The sequence below is a fragment of the Halichoerus grypus genome, chromosome 7 (assembly GCF_964656455.1).
Source record: "Halichoerus grypus chromosome 7, mHalGry1.hap1.1, whole genome shotgun sequence".
Lineage (NCBI taxonomy): Eukaryota > Metazoa > Chordata > Mammalia > Carnivora > Phocidae > Halichoerus > Halichoerus grypus.
In genome coordinates this window covers 122,778,272-122,802,425 of record NC_135718.1, presented here as the reverse complement: position 1 = coordinate 122,802,425, position 24,154 = coordinate 122,778,272, and the positions used below count along the sequence as shown (strand labels likewise).

Here is a 24,154-nt window from a genome sequence, read left to right as displayed (position 1 = left end):
ATGCAGAAAAAACATTTGACAAAATCCAACATTTGACAGAAACATTTGATAAATTCATGATAAAAACTCAACAAACTGGATATAGAGAAAATACACCTTAGCATAACAACAGCCATATATGACAAGCCCACAGCTAATGTCATGCTCAGTGGCGAAAAGCTGAACACCTTACCTTTAAGATCAGAAACAAAACAAAAATGCCCACTCCTGCCATTTTATTCAAGTTGGTACTGGAAGGCCTAGCCAGAGTAAGTGGTTAAGAAAAACAGATGAAAGTCATTCAAATCAGAAAGGAGGAAGTACAATTGTCTCTATTTGCAGATGACATGATATATATAAAAAACCCTAAAGACTCCATAAAAAATTGTTTGAACTAATTAAATGAATTCAGTAAAGTTGCAGGTTACAGAATCAACATACAAAAACCTGTTGCATTTCTATATACTAACAACAAACTATCAGAAAGAGAAATTAAGAAAAAAGTCCCATTTACAACCACATCAAAAAGAATAAAATACCTAGGAATAAATTTATCCAAGGAGGCAAAAGATCTCCACACTGAAAACTACAAGACATCGATGAAAGAATTCAAAGGTGACACTAATAAATGAAAAGATATTCCACACCTGTGAGTTGGAAGAATTAATATTATTATAAAATCCATGCTAAAGGGATCTTTGGTTCTAATGCAAGCCCTATTGAAATTCTAATGACATTTTTCACATTAACAGAGAAAACATTCCTGATATTTGTATGGAACCCCTAAGACCCTGAATAATGAAAGCAATCTTGAAAAAAAACAACAAAGCTGGAGGCATCATACTTCCTGATCTCAAACTATATTACAAGGCTATAAAAATCAAAACTGTATGGTATTTGCATAAAATCAGGCATATAGATCAATGGAATAGTTTAGAGCACCGAGAAATATGCCCACAAATATATGGTTAATTAATTTATTACAAAGGAGCCAAGAATATACAATTGAAAAAGCATAGTTTCTTCAATAAATAGTGTTGATAAAAGAGACAGTCACATGCAAAAAAATGAAACTGGACTCCTATGTTACACCATACACAATCATCAACTCAAAATGGATTAAGGACTTGAACATAAGACCTGAAACCAGAAAACTCCTAGAAGAGAACATAGGATAAGCTCTTTGGTCTTAGCAATGATTTTTTGAATTTGACACCCAAAGCAAAGGCAACATAACGAAATAAGTAAGTGTGACTACATCAAATTAAAAAGCTTCTGCACAGCAAACAAGAGAAGATACTCAACATCAACAAATACAAATCAAAACCATAATGGATATCACCTCACACCTGTTAGAATGACCATCATCAAAAACAGAAGAGATAAATTTTGGTGAAGATGTGGAGAAAAGGGAGCCCTCCTGCACTATTGGTGGGAATCTGAACTGTTGCAGCAAGTATGGAAAACTGTACAGGAGGTCCTCAAAAAATTCCAAATAGAACTACCCTATGATGGAGCAATTCTCCTGGTGAGTATATATCCGAAGGAAAAGACATCACTGTCTCAAAATGATGGATGAATGGATAAAGAAAATGTGATATATATATATATTTATATATATATAAAGATTTTATTTATTTATTTACTTATTCATTCACTTATTTATTTAGAGAGAGAGAGAGCATGAATGGCGGGGAGAGGCAGAAGGAGAGGGAGAGGACACCTGGGTGGTTCAGTTGTTTAAGTGACTGCCTTCGGCTCAGGTCATGATCCCAGGGTTCTGGGATGGAGTCCCTCATTGGGCTTCCCCTGCTCTGCAGGGAGCCTGCTTCTCCCTTTCCCTCTGGCTGCCACTCCCTCTGCTTGTGCTCTCTCTCTATGTCAAATAAATAAATAAAATCTTTAAAAAAAAAAAAAAAAAGGAAGGAGAGGGAGAAGCAGACTTCCTGCTGAGCAGGGCGCCTGACGCAGGGCTAGATCCTAGGACCCTGGGATCATGACCTGAGCCAAAGACAGACACTTAACCGTCTGAGCCACCTAGGTGCCATATATATATATGTGTATATATATATATATATATTACATATATATGAATATTACTCCAATATATTGGAATATTCCCATATATATTATATATATTATATTACTCAGCCATAAAAAAAAAGAATACAATCTTGCCACTTATAACAACATAGATAGACCTTGAGGGCATTATGTTAAGTGAAATAAGTCATACAGAGAAGGACAAATCCTGTATGATCTCACTTATATGTAAAATCTAAAAAAATTGACCTTTAGAAACAGAGAACAGACCAGTGATTGCCAGAGGTGAAGATGGTCAAAAGGCACAAATTTCCTGTTAGAAGATAAATTCTGGGGATCTAATGTACAGCATAGTAACTATAGTTAACAATACTGTATTGTGTATTAAAAAGTGGCTAAAAGAATAGATCGTAGAAGTTCTTATCATAAGAAAAAATTGTAACTATATAGGGGATGGTAGTTAACCATGCCAATCATTAGCAAATCGTTATGTTATATACCTTAACTGTCAATTGTGTCTCAATAAAACTGGGGGGAAAACAAAATGGGAAGAATAAAAATAAATACATCGGTTACTACTCTAAAAAATGTTGATCTCATCCAAAAACACCCTTACAGAAAGATTCAGAACAGTGTTGACTATATATCTGAGCATCCTATACCCCAGTCAAGTTGACACATAAAATTAACCAGTATCCAATAGGATATTGTGGAAATGACATGGTGTGACTTTTGAGAATAGATTATAAAAGACATTGTGGTTTCTGCCTTTCTCTCTTTTTCTGGGAGAAGCCAGCTGCCATGTCACAAGGAGACTCAAATAGTCTTATGATGAGGTCTACATATTGGGGCTATGAGGCCTCCAGTCAACAGCCATGAGTGAGCCCTCTTAGGTGGGGATCCTCCAGTGCCAGTCTAGCCTTTAGATAACTGCGCTTCTGGCTGATGTTTGGAATGCAACCTCAAGAGATCCCAAGCCAGAACCACCTAGCTAAGCTGCTCTTGAATTCCTGACACACAGAAACTGTGTGAGATAATAAATACTTATTCTTGCTTTAAATCAATAAGTTTAGGGTAATTTGTTACTATGCAATAGATAACTAATTTAAAAGCCATTCTATAAAAATACTTGCTATGTACTCTTCAAAAATGTCAAGGTCATGAAAGATACAAAAAGGACCAAGGATCTTTTCCAGATAAATGAGGAAAGAAGACATACCAATCAAATGTAATGTGTGATCCTTGAATGATCCTGGACCAGAAAAATGGAAGGGTGAGAGAGAGAGATTGCAATAATAAAGATTATTGAGATGATTGGAGAAATTTGAGTATAACCTGTCACTTAGATAATATTTCAATGTTTGTTTCCTGTTTTTCTTCATTGTACTGTAGTTAGGCAAGAGAATGTCCTTGTTTTTAAGAAATATACCAAATATTTAGAGGAGTATCATGCCTTTATTTTATCTCAGTTCCAAAGTAACAATTATATAATTATAATTATATAATCATATATATGTATATGTGTATATATCTAGATCTCTCTATATATATGTAATTACACCTACAGCTATCTATCTCTATCTATGTCTATGTAAAGAGAGAGAGAATGATAAAGAAAATATAGTGAAGTGTTAACATTGGGTATCTGGATGATGGATATATGGGAATTCTTTGCACCATTCTCGAAACTTTCTGTAGAAATTGCTTCAAAATAAAAAGGGCATAAGAGGAGAGGTGGCTGCTATTTATAAATTTCCTTTCTAAGTAAACTGTTTCTTTAAACTGAGGATTTGGAACATTAATAGCTTTTGAAATGAATTTATTGGATCCAAACCAGAATTTTAGGATGGAACAGAATGAATAGAATAGAATAGAATAGAATAGAATAGAATAGAATAGAATAGAATAGAATAGAATAAAGGAGAGGGCATTATAGATTAGTAAGGGTTAGTACTATTTTGTGAAACTTGTTTCTCCAGGGAGACAAAAGTGGATGCACTACGTTGCGCGGTAGAAAAAGTTGGAAAGCCACATCGCTGAGGGCTAGAGCCAGAGCCAAAGACCGGGTCACAATTGCTCCGCCCTGCCCCTGGCCCCCTCGCCCCCTCGGGGCCGGCGCCTCAGAGCCTGGGCCGACCTAACAGGCGCTGGCGTCCGGCCCCAGGCAGCCTGCAGGTGTGCGCGCAAAGCTGGCACGTGGTGCCAGACGCTATTTAAGGGCCCCCCGTGCCCTGGCTTTCAGCTGCGTCCTGCTTCAGCCCTTCCTGTCCCGGAGCTGCCGGAGGCTCGAGTGTCTCGCAACGCATCCCGCTGCTGGGGCTGCCGCCGGGGCATGGGCTCTGCGGGCCTGCTCTGCGTTTTCTTGGCTGTCATCGCGCCAGGGGTTCTCGGTGAGCTGGGAGGGGGAGCACCGAGGTAGGGACACGTTTGGGGCAGTGACGGCTTCTGTGCGGCGGTGCAAAGCAGAGAGAATAAGCGAGAAGGTTGGGTCAGTGCCGGACGCTTGACAGCCTCCCGCTGGCTTTGGGGGACCCCACGATCTCCTGGTCCTGAATGTGCTCACTCGCTCCTCCTGGGGCTGGGACCACTCGCTCTGCGCTGTCTGGGCTCTCGGCTCCCGGGACTCAGCAGATGCTCATCGCTCTCTGCCCGAGGTCTGCCAGCGCTAACGGTAGCCAAGTAACCAAAACCTACCCGTGATGTGTGCAAAGACCTCCCGCTGCCTTCCCCGAATAAGAATAATGTCTGGTCCGAGGCGTGGTTCTCATGGTTTTTGAACTTTGATGTGATGCCGGTAAAGAGATTCTAAATGAGAAACACCTGGAGCCATTGAGAAAAAAAGTTGGTATGTGAATTAAAACTACAGTCGTCTTCGTGTTACTTACCTCCTTTAATGGTAAAGGCTCCAGAAGGTCTCATTCAACGTTTACTAACACCCCACTCCGCACCCCCCCCATTGGCTTAATTTTAGAGAAGTATAGCAGTTTGTTAAGACTAGAGTCTCTTGGCCACAACATGGATCTAACTTTCTAATTATCTCCAAGATACAGTGAATTCCTATTTAAGAAGTTTACTATCTGCAGACCTCAATAACTGGGTGACTTTTGGCAAGTCTTGTAGCTCCCTGACCCTTGGTTTCTTCGTCTGTAAAATGAAGCTAGTGGTAAGCTGCACTACCACCTTACTGAGCTGCCTTGAATATGAGATGAAATTAGGCAAATGAAAGTTGGGGTGTTACTTGTGACTACTAAATATCAGTCATAAGACTACTATATAGACCCATTTTTGTGGAGCCAGCATTTAAGTATAATGATCCCAGCTTGTTAATTTTATTTATTTTTTATTTTTTTAAAAGATTTTATTTATTTATTTGACAGAGAGAGACACAGTGAGAGAGGGAACACAAGCAGGGGGAGTGGGAGAGGGAGAAGCAGGCCTCCCGCTGAGCAGGGAGCCCAATGCGGGGCTCCATCCCAGGACCCTGAGATCATGACCTGAGCCAAAGGCAGACGCTTAACGACTGAGCCACCCAGGCGCCCCCCAGCTTGTTAATTTTAGAGATACATTGGTTCTATTCCAGCTTACTTTGTCTGCTTCCTGGCATCCCAATTTCTCCTGACCCTCAGTTGAACATTTCCCCAGACTAGTATCTTTATCTCTCTCTCCTACGTATTAACTTCCTTTGGAAAAGTGCATGTTCACAACTTTCCCGTCGGCATGGCACAGTTGGAGACCTGACTTCTCATCAGCATTCCATTCCTATTTCTAAGTTTTAGAGCTGATATTATCAATTGAAAACGAAGTTCTTCATCAGCCCTGCCAATTCTTCATCCCCTCTCAGTACCAGCGTGCAGCCACCCTCTGGTCACTTCACTCCCAACACATGAACCGTAAGGTCTACCTGTCAATTTTTCTGTAATGTGCTTCTGTCGTTTGTCTTAGCATTCTTACACCAATATTCTAATTGTAAGCATTATGATTACCTGTGTCACAACCTCCTCTCTTAAAGGTCACTCTTGATACTAGGCTTTAACTTGCCAATGGTGAAAACCAAAATTTTAAAATACACTTTTTCATTACTCCACTCCTTTGCTTCCTACTGCCTGTGGGATTAAAAAAAAAAAAAAATCTAATGTCTTTGGCCTTTCAAGTTTTTGTAGTTGGATCCCATCTAAACATGCATCCTCCCCGATTCCCCACTATTTCCAGTCATGAATGCACTGTTCATCTTCTTGCCTGACTATCCCCCATAGTCCTTTGCTCATGCTTTGCCCCCACACTCCTCCTGACTTTTGAATCTACTATATACCCTCTCTAGACCATCCCTTGACTTGGCTAGTTCCGACTTGGAGGATGCTTAACAAACTCTTGAAATACCTTTTACCAAATGTATTTAGTTTTTCCAGTTTTATTGAGAAACAATTGACATATATTGCTGTATAAGTTTAAGGTGTATACCCATGATGGTTTCATTTACATATAATGTGAAATGATTACCACAATAGGTTTAGTTAACATGCATCATCTCATTTAGATGCAATAAAAAGAAAAGAAAAAATTCTCCTTGTGATAAAAATACTTTGGATCTATTCTCTTAACTTTCCTGCATATGATACAGGAGTATTTGCTATAGTCACCATGGTGAACATTCTATCCTAGCACTTATTTATCTTATAACTAGAACTTTTTACCTTTTGATCACCTTCCTACAATTTGCCTCCCACCATCGCACCTCTGGTAGTCACAAACTGATCTCTTTCTTTATGAATTTGGTGTGGTTTTCTGGGTTTGGTTTGTTTGCTTGTTGTTTGTTTTTAGATCCCACATATAAGTGAGATCGTACAGTATTTGTCTTTCTCTGTGTAACTTATTTCACTTATCATAGTGCCTTCAAGGTCCATACATGTTGTCACAAATGGTGGGACTTTGTCATTTTTAATGGCTGAATAATCTTCTATTGTATGTATACATACCACAACTTCTCCATCCATTCAACCGTTGATGGACATTTAGGTTTCCATGTCTTGTGAATAATGCTGCAATGAACATGGGGTACAAATCTCTTTTTGAGTTAGTGTTTTCATTTCCTTTCAATATATTCCCAGAGGTGGAATTGCTGGATTATATGGTGGTTCTATTTTTAACTTTTTGAGGAATTGAGGTGCCTTTTAAAATGCAGGTTCCTGGGTTCCATCTCATTCTTCAGAGATTCACTGCCTTGGGGTGTGGCCCAGGAAGCTGAGTTTAACAAGTACTCTGGAAGATTCTGAAGCAAGTGACTATAGGGTACACTGCTATGAGCAAAGTCATATGGAAAGCAAATTCTCAGAGTGCTTTCCCACTTTTCTCCTTTTGTTTATTTGCATAAACTGATTCTAATTTCCTACACTCTTACATTTCACTCTTGCCTAGACTGATAGCATCACTTCATCCTACACTAAGAAAACAAAATCATTAAATAGGAATTCCCTTATTTACCAGTCATCTACCTTCATCTGAGATCAGATCCTTTCTCTCCCCTGCTTAAAACCTGCCAACGGCTTCCCATCACATTGGAACAAAATCCATGCTCTTTAACCTTGACTATAGGTCTCTGTCTCTCTCTGAAATTCTCTGTTCTCCTCCCTCACTCCCTCTGCTCCAGCCACACTGGCCTTCTTTCTGTTCCTTGAACACAGTCACGTTTGTTTAGACTTGGGGTTCCATCTGTTGAAGTGCCCTTCCTACATATCGTCTCTGGCCTGTCTCCTCAACATTCAGGTCTCACCTCCTCTGGCCACCCTTCTCTGACTCATCGGAAGTAGTGCGAACCCCAGTCACACTCTATCACACAACTGTGGTCTATTTCCCACGCAGCACCTATCATCATATGAGACCTTCTTGTTTATTGTTTTACTTTGTTGTTTGTTCTCTTATTGGAATACAAGTTCACGAGAGCAAGGTCTTTATCTGTCTTATTGCCTGATGAATCCCTCACACTAGCACATAGTGAGGAGTTCAGTAAGAACTCCTGTAACAAGGAGAAAAATATCCTTTCTCCCAACAAAAGTCAACTCCTCCTTCTGAATTATGGTCTCATTCCAACCTGTCTTGCCTGGGCAAAGACTTTACTTCTGCAGATATCCCATCTTATATCACCCATTTGTATCTCTCTGTTGGATCATCCCTACCAGCAGTTAAATATGCTCTAGAGCATCTTTTATTAGGGGTGGTCAGGGGATTTCTCATGACCCTCTTCTCTTCCTTCTCATCCCTCTTCTCAAACTTCTCATTCACTACTTGCTCACATTTCTTTATCTCCTTAACCCACCCCAGACGGGCTTCTCTCCCCCACATTCACCTAAAGCTACTCTCAGCAAGGTTACTACTGACTTTCATGCTGGCAAATCCAATGGTCATTTTTCTCTCCTTATCTTCTCAGTCTTTCAGCAAAAGCTGACTACTACTTTTCTCTTGAAACCATTTTCATTCTCATCTTCCAAAACAGGGTTTCCTGTTTCCTGACTTCCACACTTACCTGATTTTTTTTTTTCTGTATTTCTCTAATTACTCTTGGTCTCTTTTGCCCTATCTCTAAATATTATTAGGTCTTGGGGCTCAGCCCTGGCCCTCCTCTGGTTTTCTCTATACCTTCTTCCTAAGAGATCTCATCCAATCTCATGGTTTTAAATACTGTTTATATGTTGATGACTCATTTATTATCTGTAGTCTTGAACTCCCTCCTGAGTGGAAAGTTTGTACATCCCACCGCCCTCCTGCATCTCCATGTGGGGGCCCAATAAGTGTATTAAATATACCAACTCTAACATGGAACCAATTCTGCATATGCCCCAACACACACAAACACACACACACACACACACACACACACACACACACACACACACACCACTGGTGCTTTCCCATCTTTAGGACATGGTATTACCATCAATCAAGTAGCTCAAGTCACTATAAGTAGCCTAGAAGACGTTACTAAATCCTGCCTTTTCCTTACCCCCACAAACAATACAACAAAAAGTTTTTGTTTTGAATTCTACTTCTAAAATATATTCCAAACTCATCCACTTCTCACTGTCTTCCTTTGGTCCAAGCTTCATTTTTTTTTGTCTGAACTACTATAATAGCCTCCAGACTTGTACTTCCTGCTTCTAAAAACAAAATCCAGCCCATTCTTCACTCACTTACCAGACTATTCCCTTTAAAAGGTAAATCAGGCCATGTGACTCTCCCACTTTAACACTCTGGTGACTTCCACTAGGCTTCTTACTGTGGCCTAAGAAGTCTAATATGATCCCTCCTTGTACCTTTCTAACTTGATCTCCTACCACTAGATTGGTATGATCACTACATTCCAGCCACACTTGCCTTCTGTCTATCCCTAAAGCATAGCAAACCCATCCCTGCTGTTAGGCTTCTGCCTCAAATGCTTTTACTCAGTGTTTCACCTGACTGGCTGTTCTCCAGTCACAACTCAATTGTCTCCTCTTCATAGGCCTTCCTCAACCATCATAGTTGAAGTCGTATGCCTCTCTGTCCCTTCCTCCTCCTGGTGCATTACATTTTCACACGTCATTCTGTTTATTTCCTTTACCTACCATTTGTTTATTGGTATTTATCTCTCTGTCTGTCTCCCTCTATAGGAATATAAATTCTGTGAGGCTGGGAAACTTATTCTTAATGTTCACAGTATAGCTCCCCTGTTTGGGACAGTACCTTGGTTAATATGCATAACTGTCATTCAAAAATTATCAAATAGCCAGGAAACCCAGTGTTAAGGCATTTGATTATAATAATTCTCATTCTCAATAATAATTTTTCCTCATATCTGCTTTCTGACCTAACTTTCAGTTTTATTTTTATTATCTTATATATTCTTCATTCATTTCAAATGGATTTCTAAGCCATTCCAGGTAAAGCCTCTTGGACCCCAAACAGAGTTAAATGTATCCCAGTTCTCCAGAAACTGCTTTGCCTCATCAGTTTTTAACATGGTTTGAAGAATGCATATATTAGTGTCTTACCACTGTCTTCTATTTTAGACCCAGTCATAATCTACTCTGATTTTTCCTTTTGATTGTAGAATGAGGTGGAGCGGGTGCAGTGACCCTTAAGAAAAGTTTTATTTCTTAATGGCTCATGGACTAACCTACTTTTCTCTGATATGGAAGAGAATACAACTGATGGAAATTCTTCTTGTGACCTGGATTTTTGGCAATTCATTACAAATAAGAACTATTGTCCTCCAAAAGAGAGAGTCTCAAGTCTTATTGGGGATCAGATTTTCCCATTATTTCTCATCCAGAAAATATGATTCTTATCTCCTTTCACCTCAGAAGATAACATTATAAAGTACCCTTCTGCTCTGGCTGCTTTTAGATCTCAGTTCCATCTTAGTCCATGTCATTGCTACTCATCATTACAAATTTAACTTGGTCTTCCTGCTTGTGGAGAATTATTTGGTATTGTCCTCATTCACATTATGCAATTATAGATTAAATCCCTTGACTAGGCTGAACTGGCACAAGTAATGCCAGGATCGTGAAGTTGGTCTTCTTTGAGGTCAAACCTTTACTTTCCCTATAGTCTTGCTGTTTTGTACAGGGATGCACTTGGAGACATTTGCGGGGTTAATGAAGAAAACCAAAGGAGTTGAGGAGAGAAATAGAAAAACACCTTCAGTGACATCTGGGTCCTAACAGTGATGGCTATTCTTAGGTCCTGTCTATGACTTCTCCAACAGAAGTGTCAGGCTACAGGAAGGCTGAGTCTGGCTGCAACCTTGGGAGCTCTGTTTGCAGTTGTTCATTTAGTTCATGTTTATTCTTTGACTTTCACCTGTACCTGTCTCAGACTTGTTTGAAAAAGAAAGAGATTTATAAATTTGATATTCAAAGCTCCCTTTTCCCAGAAAAAATGACTTTTCCAGGTACATCCTCAAGTATATGGGTGTTACAGTTTTTTACTCATCTCCAAGGATAATATTTGTTTCATTAATAGTGATAATAATATTATTAATCACAAGGAACTGTCTCAAAATGACTAGTTCCTTTTATCTAGTACCCATCAGAAGTATTTACTATGCTCTCTTAGGGGGCATATGATTCTACTAGATTAATGGAATAAAATAATGAAGAATAATGAACGTATTTTCATCTTGCTCTTACCAAAAGGTTTAATGATTAACAGAGTAATGTGAATTCATTAAAATAACTTTAGAGGATCATACATGTGCTGCGCTTAGGGGTCTCTAGTGTACTTTAGTTCCCTGTGCTATCCCAGGAAGGTTTTTATTTATAAGGTTTTAGTTTTTTGTAATGAGCCTGTAGGAAGATGGAACAACTCCAGGGTCTTTATGGAATTTTATAAAAAATTACTTTCTCCAGCTCTTCCTCTAAGTCTATCCTGAAAAGTCTTTGAACTTCTGAACTTCTATCTCTGTATATGCACCCATACTGCAAGATCTGTTCTTTGTCCCAGAAAACATTGCCTCATTTTAGGTTTACTTTCTAAAGATCAAAGTTGTCAGGGTAATTGGTGACAAAACAGAAGCAGAGTAGAAGTTTTAGCCTCTCCTAGTTTTGATATTCCTGTGGTCTTTATCTCTAGGTCAGTGTAAGTTCCTGCCAAGGTATCCTTTTGCTAAGCCTAAAATTAAGAGTGATCAGTCTGAGTTTGCTGTTGGGACATCTTGGGAATATGAATGCCTTCCTGGGTACATCAAGAGGTCATTCTTTATCACCTGCCTAAAGACCTCCAAGTGGTCAGATGCTCAGCAATTCTGTAAACGTGAGTAATCTGTAAAAGAGGCATCTTTGGGTCTATCAGGGTATCTCTATGAGCTAACCTATTATTTTCAAGATAAAAGACCAGCAAATTAGTAAATCATCTTAAATTAAGGGGGCTCCTGGGTTCTCCATGTTTCTTTTGTTCCTAAGAACATTGGGTATGGGGGTTAAGTCATCACAGCTGGCCAGCCCTGTTTATCCTGTAAGCTCCTAACTTTGTTCTATGGTCTCTACACTGTGTTAGAGTGAGATTAAAAGTTAGTATACACAGTATACACTGGTGTCACTTCATTCTTATCCCATTCAATTCAAGAAATATTTTTCAGTAACCACTAGGTGTGAAACATTAGGCTAGATGATAGGGATGGGGATTCACATAAAAATTAGCTAGTCTCTGCCTTTAAGGAGCTCCTATACTAGCTGTGAAGGCTGGATTTTAAATAAATGCTGTAATCTGCTGTAATTTCTTTTATTTATAGAGATAAAGTTCTATGAGACCATAGGGAAATAAGTAACAAATGCTGTCTTGGAGAATTAGGGAAATCTGAGCATTATGGGCAGAGAAGAGAGCATATTCAAAAGCACAGAGGTACAAAAGAACAAGAAGTCTTAAATAATTATTAAAAAAATAATAATTCAATGTGGCTGGAGTATAAGGTACAGGGTGGGGAATAGCAGTTGATTAAATGTCCTGAAGCTTAATTGTGGTGGGCCATGCATTTTTTTTTTCCCAATAAACAATGGCAAGTCACTGTAAGTTTTTAAATTCAGGACGGGGCATGGCCACATTTGTGCTTCTGAAAGATAATGTGTGCGGTGGTATAGAAGATGTACTAGACCAATTGAGACCAAAGTTAGAAAGGTAAATTTTGTTATTCAATGATCCAATTAGAGATTACAGCAATGACTAAATAGTTGGTCTGGAGAGAGATTTCTGGAGTCTAGTCACTAAAATTTGGTTACCAGTTGAATGAAGAGCAGTGGGTAGAAGATGAGTGACAGAAAGGAAGTGATGACTATGAGGTTTTTTTAAGCCACAGACTTGGTAAATGATGCCATCAACTGACAGAATATAAAAAGGGGAAATAGAGATTATAAATTATGATTGACCACTGATAATGTTTGCATCTATGCTCAGAAATATAGAGTGTATGCTTTAAACAAATAGTGTTCTGAAGTTGAGTGATCCTTTGGAAGATAGAAGAAGTTTTGTAAATGTCAAAAATGTCTTTGAGTAAGTGTAAGTAGGCTAGTTGGCAAGTCCAGTCAGGTTGGTATTTAATATAAAATACAGAACATCCCCCAAATCCCAGTCCCAAATTCTGTTTTGTTTTATTCTCCATTATAGGTAAATCATGTATGAGTCCTAGAGAACTCCTCCATGGCTCTGTCCTCATACCCATGGGTGTCGTGCTTGGGTCAACAATTACATATTCTTGTGATCAAGGGTGAGTTGGCAGGAGACATCTCCAGAATACATGGGTATTAGAACAGTGGTTTCAACCAGAAACCATTAGTTCTTCAAAAGATATCCAAGTAATAGCCACCTACCCTTAAAAATAGATAAGCAAAAAGAGAATTACCACCCTGATTTGATCCAGAGAAAACTCTTCAAGATTATCCACTAGAAGAGAAAGAAATTTGGGCTATTCTTCTTCTGATTTTAAATCTCCAACATTCCTGACCAGAAATTTGGTTTCAGATTGTTGAATTTTTTGTATGAGTCCTTAGTTGATCACCATTACTTGCCATACATGATATTCTATCCTTTGCCATTCTTTCAGTAGAAAAAAAACTAAGCTTTCCTAAAATGTCCATCTAGCTGGGAGATGATCACTCATCTCTTTGTCTTTAGATATCGACTAATCGGTGATTCATCTGCTACATGTATTATCTCAGACAATATTGTAACCTGGGATAAGGACATGCCTTTTTGTGAATGTGAGTAAAATGATTCCTTCATTGCACCTTATGTAATTCCTCTTGTCCCCTTCTAGAGGGAAACTGGGCATTTACACATCAAAATGAACATCCAGGAGCGTTACACTTGGTTTGGGTAGTTCTGGGCACAGAGCTGTAGTTTCTCTTCTACTGTATCTCCCAATCCCACCACACTTTCCTTTGATTACTGTTCTTTGATGATAAGTTATTTCATAGTGAATAAGTGCTTAAATCTAAAATATGCTATGAGATTACACACTGCCATCTTTATTCTATGCAAAATGTTGGCCATCCTAGGTGTTTCCCATAACAGTTTATCTATACTTTGGTGTGGAGGGTGGGAGGAATGTTGACCAGATCATAGTTTCTTGACCTTTCATCAGGCCAGTTCCATGAATCGTTCTACCTTGATACTTCCTGTTTAGAATCATCTTTGAGATGAGGATACAGAATTTCAACAACCCAGGTTAATTATTGGCTGAGTTGAAGTTTGGTTTGCAAGAGTGAAGACAAAATTCCCAGAAGGTATAACCTTTAAATGCCTTCTCTTTTTTCCCACCGACCTCTCAAAAGCTATTCCTTGTGAGCCACCGCCAGCCATCTCCAATGGGGACTTTTACAGCAGCAGTAGAGAGGACTTTTTCTATGGAATGGTGGTAACTTATAAGTGCCACGTTGGATCAAATGGAAAAAAGCTGTTTGACCTCCTGGGTGAGAAGTCAATATATTGCACCAGCAAAGACAATCGAGTTGGCATCTGGAGTGGCCCTCCCCCTCAGTGTATTCCTCCAGTCAAATGCCCAATTCCAGAAGTTGAAAACGGAATTATGGAATCTGGATTTGGACATTCATTTTCTTTAAATGATACTGTGATGTTTAGGTGTAAACCTGGCTTTACCATGAAAGGCAGCAACATAGTATGGTGCCAGCTAAACAGCAAATGGAATCCTCCACTGCCAAAGTGCTTTAAGGGTGAGTTGTGTTGAAACTTTGGTGATCTAGAAACAAAATGAAACTTTTAGAGAAATAGATATATGGTACTTATGAGAAGAGGAAAGGAAAGATAGTATAGGTAGTTGGGTATGCTGGTTAAAGAATTTTAAAGTAAACTTTGAAAGTAATATCTAAATTTTTAAGAAGTAGGAAATTTACTATATTCTAGGTCAATACAAGATCTGCATTAATGTAGGGCAAATTAGAAGACACTTCAAAAAAAGAAGAAAGGAATAAAGGAAAGAAAGAAAGAAAGAAAGAGCCAATGATGAGAGATTTTTCTCCAAAACATATATATGATTCAATTTTATTTAAATGAGGATAAAATGAACTCTCAATCCTATTGGCAATGCCAATGGAGGAAATTGGCTGATGTCAGAATTTGATTAAAAAGACTGTAGACATTATACATTCTCTTATTGAAAAATGCGGCCTTTATGGAATAAGGCTGGAATTAAGACTGGGTCACTTCCCCATTCTCCCTTTCTCCCCTACTCTTATTAAGAAATGCCTAACTTACTAAAAACCTAGCAACATTGGGAGGCCCACAAGGCTCAGGAATGTTATCAACCTGGTTTGGGGATAGCAGGAAGAAAGAGGTACATTTTGATGGTAAAAATGTATTACAATAGATAGGTTCCCTTGGCTACAATATTAGAGAATATCCAAGACTTTTTAGTTAAATGAAATGGAAAATGATGAGCGGGTGTAACGTTTCCCAGCATAGATCAAGATAGGGAAAGCACATAGTTTCATGGTTCATCATATCTAAAAAGTAATGCCTGTTAGTCCCACTCCACCTCCACCCCAGCCAAAGGAGTCTCTGCCTTACACTTAGGAGTGTTGACATACCACCTTCATCCCACCCCTGCCAACCCCAAGTTGGCTTAAGTTGCAGAAGAGAAAGTTCTTATTTCAGAAATAAAAGGCCTTTGGTCCTGTTCTTTTCTCAGGGTGTCTACCACCTCTACATATCAACCATGGTAGTTATAACATCTTGGATAAGCAATTCTTTCCAATTGGACAGGAAGTGTCCTACAGCTGTGACCCTGGCTACACCCTCATTGGAACTAACCCTATACAGTGTACATCCTTGGGAACCTGGAGTCATGCAGCCCCTGAATGTGAAGGTGCCTAAAGCTTTATTCCATCTTAAGGAAACTCAACTGTTTCCTGACTCTTCATGTGCCAGCCTTGTCTCTTTTTTCCTAGCAAAATCATGCGATGCCATTCCAAACCAACTTCTCAATGGCCGTGTGGTGGCTCCTCCTAATCTCCAGCTTGGGGCAGTGGTTTCATTTGTTTGTGATGAGGGGTGAGTGTGAGGGGAGAGGGCCTGAATTGAGACCTATGACCCATAGCTAAGCAGTGCAAAAAATGATTTCTAAATATAGATAAAATTTTTTTCTCTTTATGATTTTTTTTCTCTTATTTTCTTTACCTTGTATGATTAATAATTCTAATATTAAGCAAACCCTATGATTTTTCTCCAACTCTATGTATTGTGCATGGCCAGAGAGAGCTAGGAATTGTCTTTTCATCATGTGAAAAAGCAAAATTTGGGGTCAGAAATTAAGGCTCCTATTATGAAGAACAATGGGGTTTCAGTAAGAGGGGTTCTTTGGGGTGATCTTAGGTAACAAGGTCTTTGATGTTTTCTTCAGTAGGAACTAGGGTTTTTTTCTTTCTAAATGGTCAAGAGAATTTTGACATTTGGATGCCAAAGAGGAAAGGGCGAATTCAAAAAAGAGAATATGATCATTAGGATTTTTTTTCTCTGTCTTTTCACTTGGTCTGAAGTCATCACATAGCTGAGCTGATTCACAATCTTGGACTTTTTCCTTAAGCCAGAAATGATTTAAAAAAACAATAGAGGCCATTAATACCGCATACTTGAGAGAAGTGTTTAATTCCATGCAGCTGAAAATTGACTTGTTCTGGTGATGATTTGCTACCCCTTATTATTTAAGGTACCGATTAAGTGGCCAATCTTCTAGTCAGTGTGTCTCAGAAGGAATGAGAGTACTCTGGAATAATACGTTTCCCATCTGTGAACGTGAGTAGAAAACAAAAATAATCAAATATAGATCTTCTCCCTAATATTTGGTGTATTCCCATGCATAACATCTTATTCATATGTGTGCTTTGAATATATGTATGCCAGTCTTCTGTATGATCTAGGATGCAGACCAAAACTCAATTCATTGAATTGACTACATATTGTATCAAGTATTCTATATATATAAAAATAAATGCTCTCAACGTTCTCCCTACTGAAACTGAGTAGCACTGATGTGCTGAAATGGTTTGGCTGTGTCTTCTTATACAAGTTCCTCTATGATGAGCAACTCTTGGAGCTCAGTGGGAATCAACCAGAAGTTCTGGATGTTGGCAGTTTTCCCTTTATTCTGAGACTCATTCGGGAAAGATGTGCATATATCAATACAGCTATAACAATATCCTTCATGTGTATTAGGCCAAGTAAATAAAGGCTATGGGGTCATTATTCGAAACCTCTGATCACTTCCTGTGGGCTTTTTCAAAGATGTCCAGCATCAAAGGATAACAAAGGATCTGTAGTGAGGCTGCAGTATCTTCAGTAGTAAGACAAAATGTGTTCTCACCACGTGTAGCCCCAGCTGTATGTTTGGAACAGGCATCGGATAGTTAGTATGTTCCAGGTATCCTACTCGTCATTTTCAGGTACTTTTATCTCGCTGGATTCTTCTTGTAACCTTATGAAGTAGCTTGAATTATATACTATAGATAAAGAAATTGAGGCTTAGAGAGGGTAAGACTTGCCAGTCACACAGCTATTGAATGACAGCGGGGATTTGAAACCAAGTCTATTGAGCCCAAATTTCATTAGTGCGTGGTGCCTCCCCACATGTGATTAATGAATTATTAAGATTCTTCTTATGTGCTCTTTGCCTTGTGTTTCACTATGAAAATTGATGAGACTCTAAACTATTCAATAAATTCCGTTTCATTGTTACTGTTTGGTCAGGATGGTGTTTATAGACCAGTTGATTTGTTTGCTGCAGATTGAGAGAAAGGTAAGAACTTAGGAGGTTGGGGATAAGCACGGACTATGAGTAAGAATTAAATTATACAAATTTCTAAGTCTGTTTCTGAAAAAGTGACATGACCTATTTTTGGACCTTTCATCTAAATTTAAATCTTTTCTTAGTATGACCCCATATTTCCTTGTTTACTTTTCAGGGATTTCTTGTGACCCTCCTCCTCCTATCAAAAATGGTTGGAATAGTTATTCTTCTGGTCCCATACCTCTTAACACTGTGGTAACGTACACTTGTTCTGGTGCCTTCCGCCTCATTGGAGAAAGAATCCTTTTTTGTATAAGTAAAGACCAAGTGAAAGGAATCTGGGATAAAGCTGTTCCTGTATGTGAATATTATAATAGAAATTCTCTTTGCCCTGAGCCCATAGTAGCAGGAGGATACAGAGATAAAAGATCTAGACCACCATACAGACACGGTGATTTTGTGACATTTACCTGTAATACCCACTTTACCATGAAAGGAAACAAATCTGTTTGGTGCCAAGCAAATAAAACCTGGGGGCCAACACCACTACCAACCTGTGAGAGTGGTGAGTAAAAACAAACACAAAGCTAAGTGGGGAGGCTGGAAACTTGTATTTCTGTGCAGATCAAGTTTTTATTCTGAAGGAAGAACAGTGTGGACGTGTGAATGGTGGGAGTGGAGGGGAGGGAAAAGGGTGAAAATTATGGTTTCTTGTTTTTCCTTAGTCCTGGAGGGATATAAATATTCATTCAACAGACATCAATAGAGCAAAAAATAATGGGAAAATGTAACTGAACATACCTGAATGGAATAAGTCTCACAAGGATGGGGGTCAGAGTTTGGGATGTGGAAATTAGATGGTTTTAAACTATATATCTGGGTTACTGTTAAATTGAGAAGAAATGTGGGATCTAATAGCAAAATACACCCAATGGATTTAAAACTCATCTTTGAATAGCCATTGGGCTATTCTGGCAGAAATGATGCCCTGTGATCTGCAGCCTCAATGAATATTTTTTGAAGTCGTCCACTATTGTCCAAGCCACCTACCAAGCCATAGCATTTCAGATCACATGACTTTGAAGATAGGGGCCACTCTAAGTTCTTCATTTTCTTATCATTTGGTTTGGTTTATGTTGCTGCTGAAACCTAAAGCTGAATCTCAATTATACAATTACAGGGATTGGCAATACTTGACAAAAATTATACCATCAAAATTAGCTGTTTTCTTAATAAAGAACAGTATTGATCAGTTCTAAATCAATTGAGTTGAAAAGGCTGTCAAATCATTAGAAAAATATGGATCTATCTATAAATACATATATAATCTTGGAGGTAAAGAAGATCTTAAGATAGTCACAAAATGGGGTGACCATGGAAAACAAACCTTTAGAAAGATTTAGATAGATCTGTATGTATTGACATGGAAAAATATAGACAGATTATTAAGCAAAGAAAAGGCATAGAATAATATGTATTAAGAACACATACATACACGTACTATGTGTGTATATATGTATCACGTATAGGATAACCAAAAGGTATATTACTAATGTCTGGCAGGATGGCGCCCTAAATAATAACATGCTACTTTCGGTGCAGAGAATAGGCTCTGGGTAGGAGGAGAGTATGGGTGAAAATGAACTTTTTTTGGTAATTGAAATTTTTCACAGTGTAAATGTAATTCATGTAGCTAAAAATAAAAATGTACCATTTGTGGTATAAAATGTATAGAGTTAAGCCACACCTGTCTGATCTTTGAAAAGCTGAGTTAAAAATTAATGATGACTGGTTACCATAGATCACATGTCATATATTTGGATCTATGTAAGTCAAAATCTAGATTGTGAAGGATGTATCATCTGATGGCCTTTTTCCTACTGTGTGTGTGTAAAGATTTCCCACAGGAGTGTCCATCACTTCCCACCATCCCCAATGGATCTCACACAGGGGAGAGGGTTGGCCCCTTTGCCCCAGGATTATCTGTGACTTACAGCTGTGAACCTGGTTACTTGCTTGTTGGAGAAAAGACCATTAGATGTTTGTCTTCGGGAAAGTGGAGTGCTGTTATTCCCACATGTAAAGGTACCTACATTTACAACTGAGTTTAAGAATTTGGGCTATTCTGGGGCACCCAGTTGGCTCAGTCAGGTTTGACTCTTGATTTCAGCTCTGGTCGTGATCTCAGGGTCGTAAGATCAAGCCCCAAGTTGGGCTTCATGCTGAGTGTGGTGCCTACTTGAGATTCTCTCTCTCTCTCTCCCCCCCTTGACCCCTCCCCCCAACTCATACTCTCTCTCTCAAATTAATTAATTAACTAATTAATTAATTAAAAAAAGAATTTGGGCTATTCTGTTATTTGCCACACTTTGCTCATCTTTGGCTTATTTCCTTAGAAGCACAGTGTGAACCTCCAGGACCGTTTCTCAATGGACAGATAAAGGGCCCTCCAAGTCTTCGGGTCGGTGCGACTGTGAACTTTGACTGTAACGAAGGGTGAGTGTCAGGAGGGCCTTGGAGATTTCATTCATTTCGTTTATGTGTGCATGGTGTGACCAGTGACACCTGCTGAGGGTTCCTCTGTGAGAATCCAGGGAGAGCCTACAGTGAGGCTGGGAGAGAATGCTTATGAAAGGGGTTGGTACACGTCAGGTAAGTGAATTTGTCTTGGATTTTAAGTGGAGGCTGTTGCTCTCAACACCCACTGCTCAATAGTCCCGAACGACCCCCCTCTGTCTCTAGGTATCGGTTACAAGGCCAACCTTCCAGTCAATGTGTAATTGCTGGACAGCGGGCTTCTTGGACCAGGATGCCAGTATGCAAAGGTAGGTTAGAAAACTGTGGTTTGCAGCTACTTCCCTGGTCCTTGAACAGAACGCTCCATTCTTGGCTTAACTAAAAGCTTTTGGTTCAGTCATTACTATACAGAGATCTCACATAGACATCTGGAAGGGGTATGTTCTTCACTGAAGCATCCTTCAGCCGCCTCCTTCCTCTCTGCTTACTCAAGTGAAACAGGGTTCCTAGGCTCTTCTTTCTCTGAAAGCTCTATAAGCTTGCCAGCCAGGCCGGGCACAGAAAGGGGATTGTATATTCAGTAGAAGAAATCAAAGGGTCAGCCCAGTAGATATACTCAGGAATAAAGTCCTCAATCATACTTAAAATTATATTGCTATAGCTGCCTTGATTGGTATGTTACCGATTCAAATGTCACTGTCCCTGAACCTAGGAGGGGACAGTCGTACAAGCAACATCCGAGGCATTCTTTGTTTGCAGTACAACAGCAATCTTGTCATTTCTCTCTAATTTCTCTAGAAATTGTTTGCCTGCCACCTCCTTCTATTCTCAATGGAAGACACACAGGCAGCTCTTCGGGGAACTTTCCATACAGAAGCACAGTTACTTACACCTGTGACCCAGACCCAGAGAAAGGAGTGAGATACATCCTTACCGGGGAGAAGACTATCCGTTGTATCACCAATAGTCAGAAGACTGGGATCTGGAGTCACCGTGCCCCAAGCTGTGAACTTTCTAGTTCTGCCATTCAGTGTCCACCTCCCCAGATCCTAAGAGGCCAAATATCATCTGGGCAGAAAGAGCAATATTCCTATAATGACACCGTGGTATTTGCTTGCTCATATGGCTTCACCCTGAAGGGCAGCAAGGCAATCCGATGTAATGCCCAAGGCATGTGGGAGCCATCGGCACCAGTCTGTGAAAAGGGTGGGTGTTCCAAATGTTACTGATTCATTTTTTTGAAGTGTTAGAGGATGGGGTTATGGATTTAAGCAGGGCCTTTTCCAGTTTCTAGTCCCCTCAATTCTACTACATATAGTGAATATAAATTATATAGGTTTTCTTAACATCTCTCCCCCGCTGTTATTTCATTTTGTGGAAGTATCCTTGGGGGAAAAGCATTAGGGATCACTAAGTTGCCTCATTCTTTAGGGAAAAAAATGTTGTTTGTTTCAATAGTAATTTTTTTAAGGGAAGTAAGCAAAGCCCCCGCCCTAGGGATATATCCCGTTAAACACATAGGAGAGCATTCCTTAAAAAAAGAAGAGACAGGAGAAGAGTTAGAGCCCCGAGTAGGAACTGAACAAAGTCTGCAGCAGCCGAAGTGCAGAAACGAAAAAAGATGAACCACTGATCTAAAAGTACCCAAAACTGAGCTACACATTAATGATAAGTTCTTTGCTTGTTTCTTTCTGTTGTTTATATAAGAAAACTTTTCTTTTCCTTTAGGGTGCCAAGCCCCTCCTACAATTCTCAATGGGCAAAAGGAAGATGGACACATGGTCCGCTTTGACCCAGGAACATCTATAAAGTACAGCTGTGACCCTGGCTATGTGCTCGTGGGGACAGAATCCATACGTTGTACCTCTGAGGGGGTGTGGACACCCACTGCCCCCAAATGCAAAGGTGCCAGGCTTTGAATGTAGATGTTTTATGGTTTTGAGGTTGCCTTGAGCTGATTTCTCATCCAGGTCTCTTTTCTTAGTGGCGGAGTGTGAACCTATAGAAGAGCAAGTCTTTAAGAAACCCCAGGATCAATTTGTTAGACCAGATGTTAACTCTTCTTGCGATGAAGGGTGAGTGAGGGCTGTCTCAGCCTGACCCAGGTCTGGTTTATCAGGGCACACTACAAGCTCTGTTGTCTGTGTTTATCTCAAAGAGCCTTCCTTGTCACCTGTTTGCAGAAGGGTTGATTGCGCTATTGTTGCGTGCATGGAAACATTGCCTATGCGATGAATGGATGGTGCCGATGCTGTCTACATATTTGTCCCTATTATTTCTTGTCCTAAAAGTGGTGAGTCTGCTTTGCGCCAACAGCTTTGCTTAGCTTAGTGGTCACAAGATGAAAAATGACATGGCTCTTTGTCCCTAGGTATCGGTTAGGGGGGAGTGTTTATCAGAAGTGCCAAGGTGCGATTCCTTGGTTTATGGAGATTCGTCTTTGTGAAGGTGAGTAGCAAAAATGATGGAGGACCTGAAACAGTGTAAGATGTACCCATTTCCTGGGAGATTTCTGTCTGAGGCCATGTTATGGGAATCCTAATATTAGATTCTGTTCGATTAACTTTGTCAACAGTTCTAGTTGCACAGTTTTGCTGTCTTTCTGCTGTCACCTCTTTCTACTTCATAGCATGCCAATCAATTTAAATGTATTCACTTTCTGATTCTCTTTTGTGACTTAGCAGTTTAAGGATAATGAGGACAGTGAGTATATGAGCAACCATCCTTAATTTGGGGAACGCTATAGTTTAGTGGAGAGAGAGGGGATTGGTGTGGGATCTGTTTCTATTGCTTCATTTGAGCTGGGGCAATTTTATGTAACTCCTTGGAAATTCCAGCCCCTCTTATCTGGAAAGTTAAACTGAGACTCCAGACTTCAAAGTTATTAAAATTAAATGGTACTATCCCTACTTTGTAGATGAGAAAATCACCTGTCAAAAGTAGATGCTCTATTGACAGCGATTCTTGGCTAACCTATCCTATCACCTCAGCACAAAGATGATACTCAAAAAAGCTTAATTCTACCCACCCGCATGCCTTTTATTCACTTATTGGTTCCTTTAAAAAACAATGATTTTAACTACCAATTTACTACTAGACTTCACTGCCTCACAATATGATACTGATGAACATGTTCACTTTTAACAAAGATTTCCATTAGAAAAATCTTTGCTAGGATATCTGTTTAAATCGAGTTTTACATACATAAGGAGCTTTGATGTTAACTCTTATCATCAAAATTCATCCATATCTTCCAGGAAACCTGATAACAACAGGTTCATAACCAGCTTCATTTCTCTTCTTTGGTGTCTTCATTTCTCTTCTTTGGTGTCGCTTCGTCTTCTCTTCTTTGGTGTCTCTTCATTTTCTCTTCTTTGGTGTCTAATACTGGAGCAAAATTCTACAGTAAATTCTCATCTCTCCAGAAATCATCTGCCCACCACCTCCTGCCATCTACAATGGGAAACACACAGGGAGTTCCTCAGGAGATACTCTATATGGAACCACGGTCACTTACACATGCAACCCTGGGCCAGAGAGCGGAGTGGAATTCAACCTCATTGGGGAGAGCACCATCCGTTGTATAAGCAATGACCAAGAGAGGGGCACCTGGAGTGGGCCTGCCCCTGTCTGTAAACTTTTCCTCCCTGCTGTTCAGTGTCCACCTGCCCAGGTTGCAAATGGATACAAGATATCTGGCAAGGATGCCCCATATTTCTACAATGACAGTGTAACATTCAAGTGTAATCATGGATTTATTTTGAAGGGCAGCCATCAGATTCGTTGCAAAGCCGATAGCACCTGGGATCCTGAAATACCAGTTTGTGAAAAAGGTAAGGACCCAATGGG

General features: G+C 39.5%; 1 protein-coding gene across 5 annotated transcripts in view; it reads left to right on the top strand.

Annotated features, from left to right (window-relative positions):
• The first annotated feature begins 4,255 nt into the window (after nt 1-4,255).
• Nucleotides 4,256-24,154, top strand: part of CR2 (complement C3d receptor 2) — a 34,453-nt gene continuing 14,554 nt past the window's right edge. For 2 of the 5 annotated variants that reach the window (XM_036100296.2, XM_036100295.2), the window contains exons 1-17: nt 4,258-4,412; nt 11,629-11,808; nt 13,156-13,255; nt 13,663-13,748; nt 14,322-14,720; nt 15,695-15,871; nt 15,954-16,056; nt 16,712-16,797; nt 17,964-18,353; nt 19,685-19,873; nt 20,185-20,284; nt 20,531-20,613; nt 21,104-21,511; nt 22,034-22,210; nt 22,290-22,380; nt 22,677-22,753; nt 23,731-24,138. In XM_036100296.2, coding sequence (XP_035956189.2) covers nt 4,355-4,412; nt 11,629-11,808; nt 13,156-13,255; nt 13,663-13,748; nt 14,322-14,720; nt 15,695-15,871; nt 15,954-16,056; nt 16,712-16,797; nt 17,964-18,353; nt 19,685-19,873; nt 20,185-20,284; nt 20,531-20,613; nt 21,104-21,511; nt 22,034-22,210; nt 22,290-22,380; nt 22,677-22,753; nt 23,731-24,138 — 3,112 coding nt within the window. In that variant the 5' untranslated portion in view covers nt 4,258-4,354. Of the gene's footprint in view, nt 4,413-11,628; nt 11,809-13,155; nt 13,256-13,662; nt 13,749-14,173; nt 14,721-15,694; nt 15,872-15,953; nt 16,057-16,711; nt 16,798-17,963; nt 18,354-19,684; nt 19,874-20,184; nt 20,285-20,530; nt 20,614-21,103; nt 21,512-22,033; nt 22,211-22,289; nt 22,381-22,676; nt 22,754-23,730; nt 24,139-24,154 lie in introns of those variants that run through there. The other 3 variants (XM_078078191.1, XM_078078190.1, XM_036100300.2) reach the window with 3 other exon arrangements.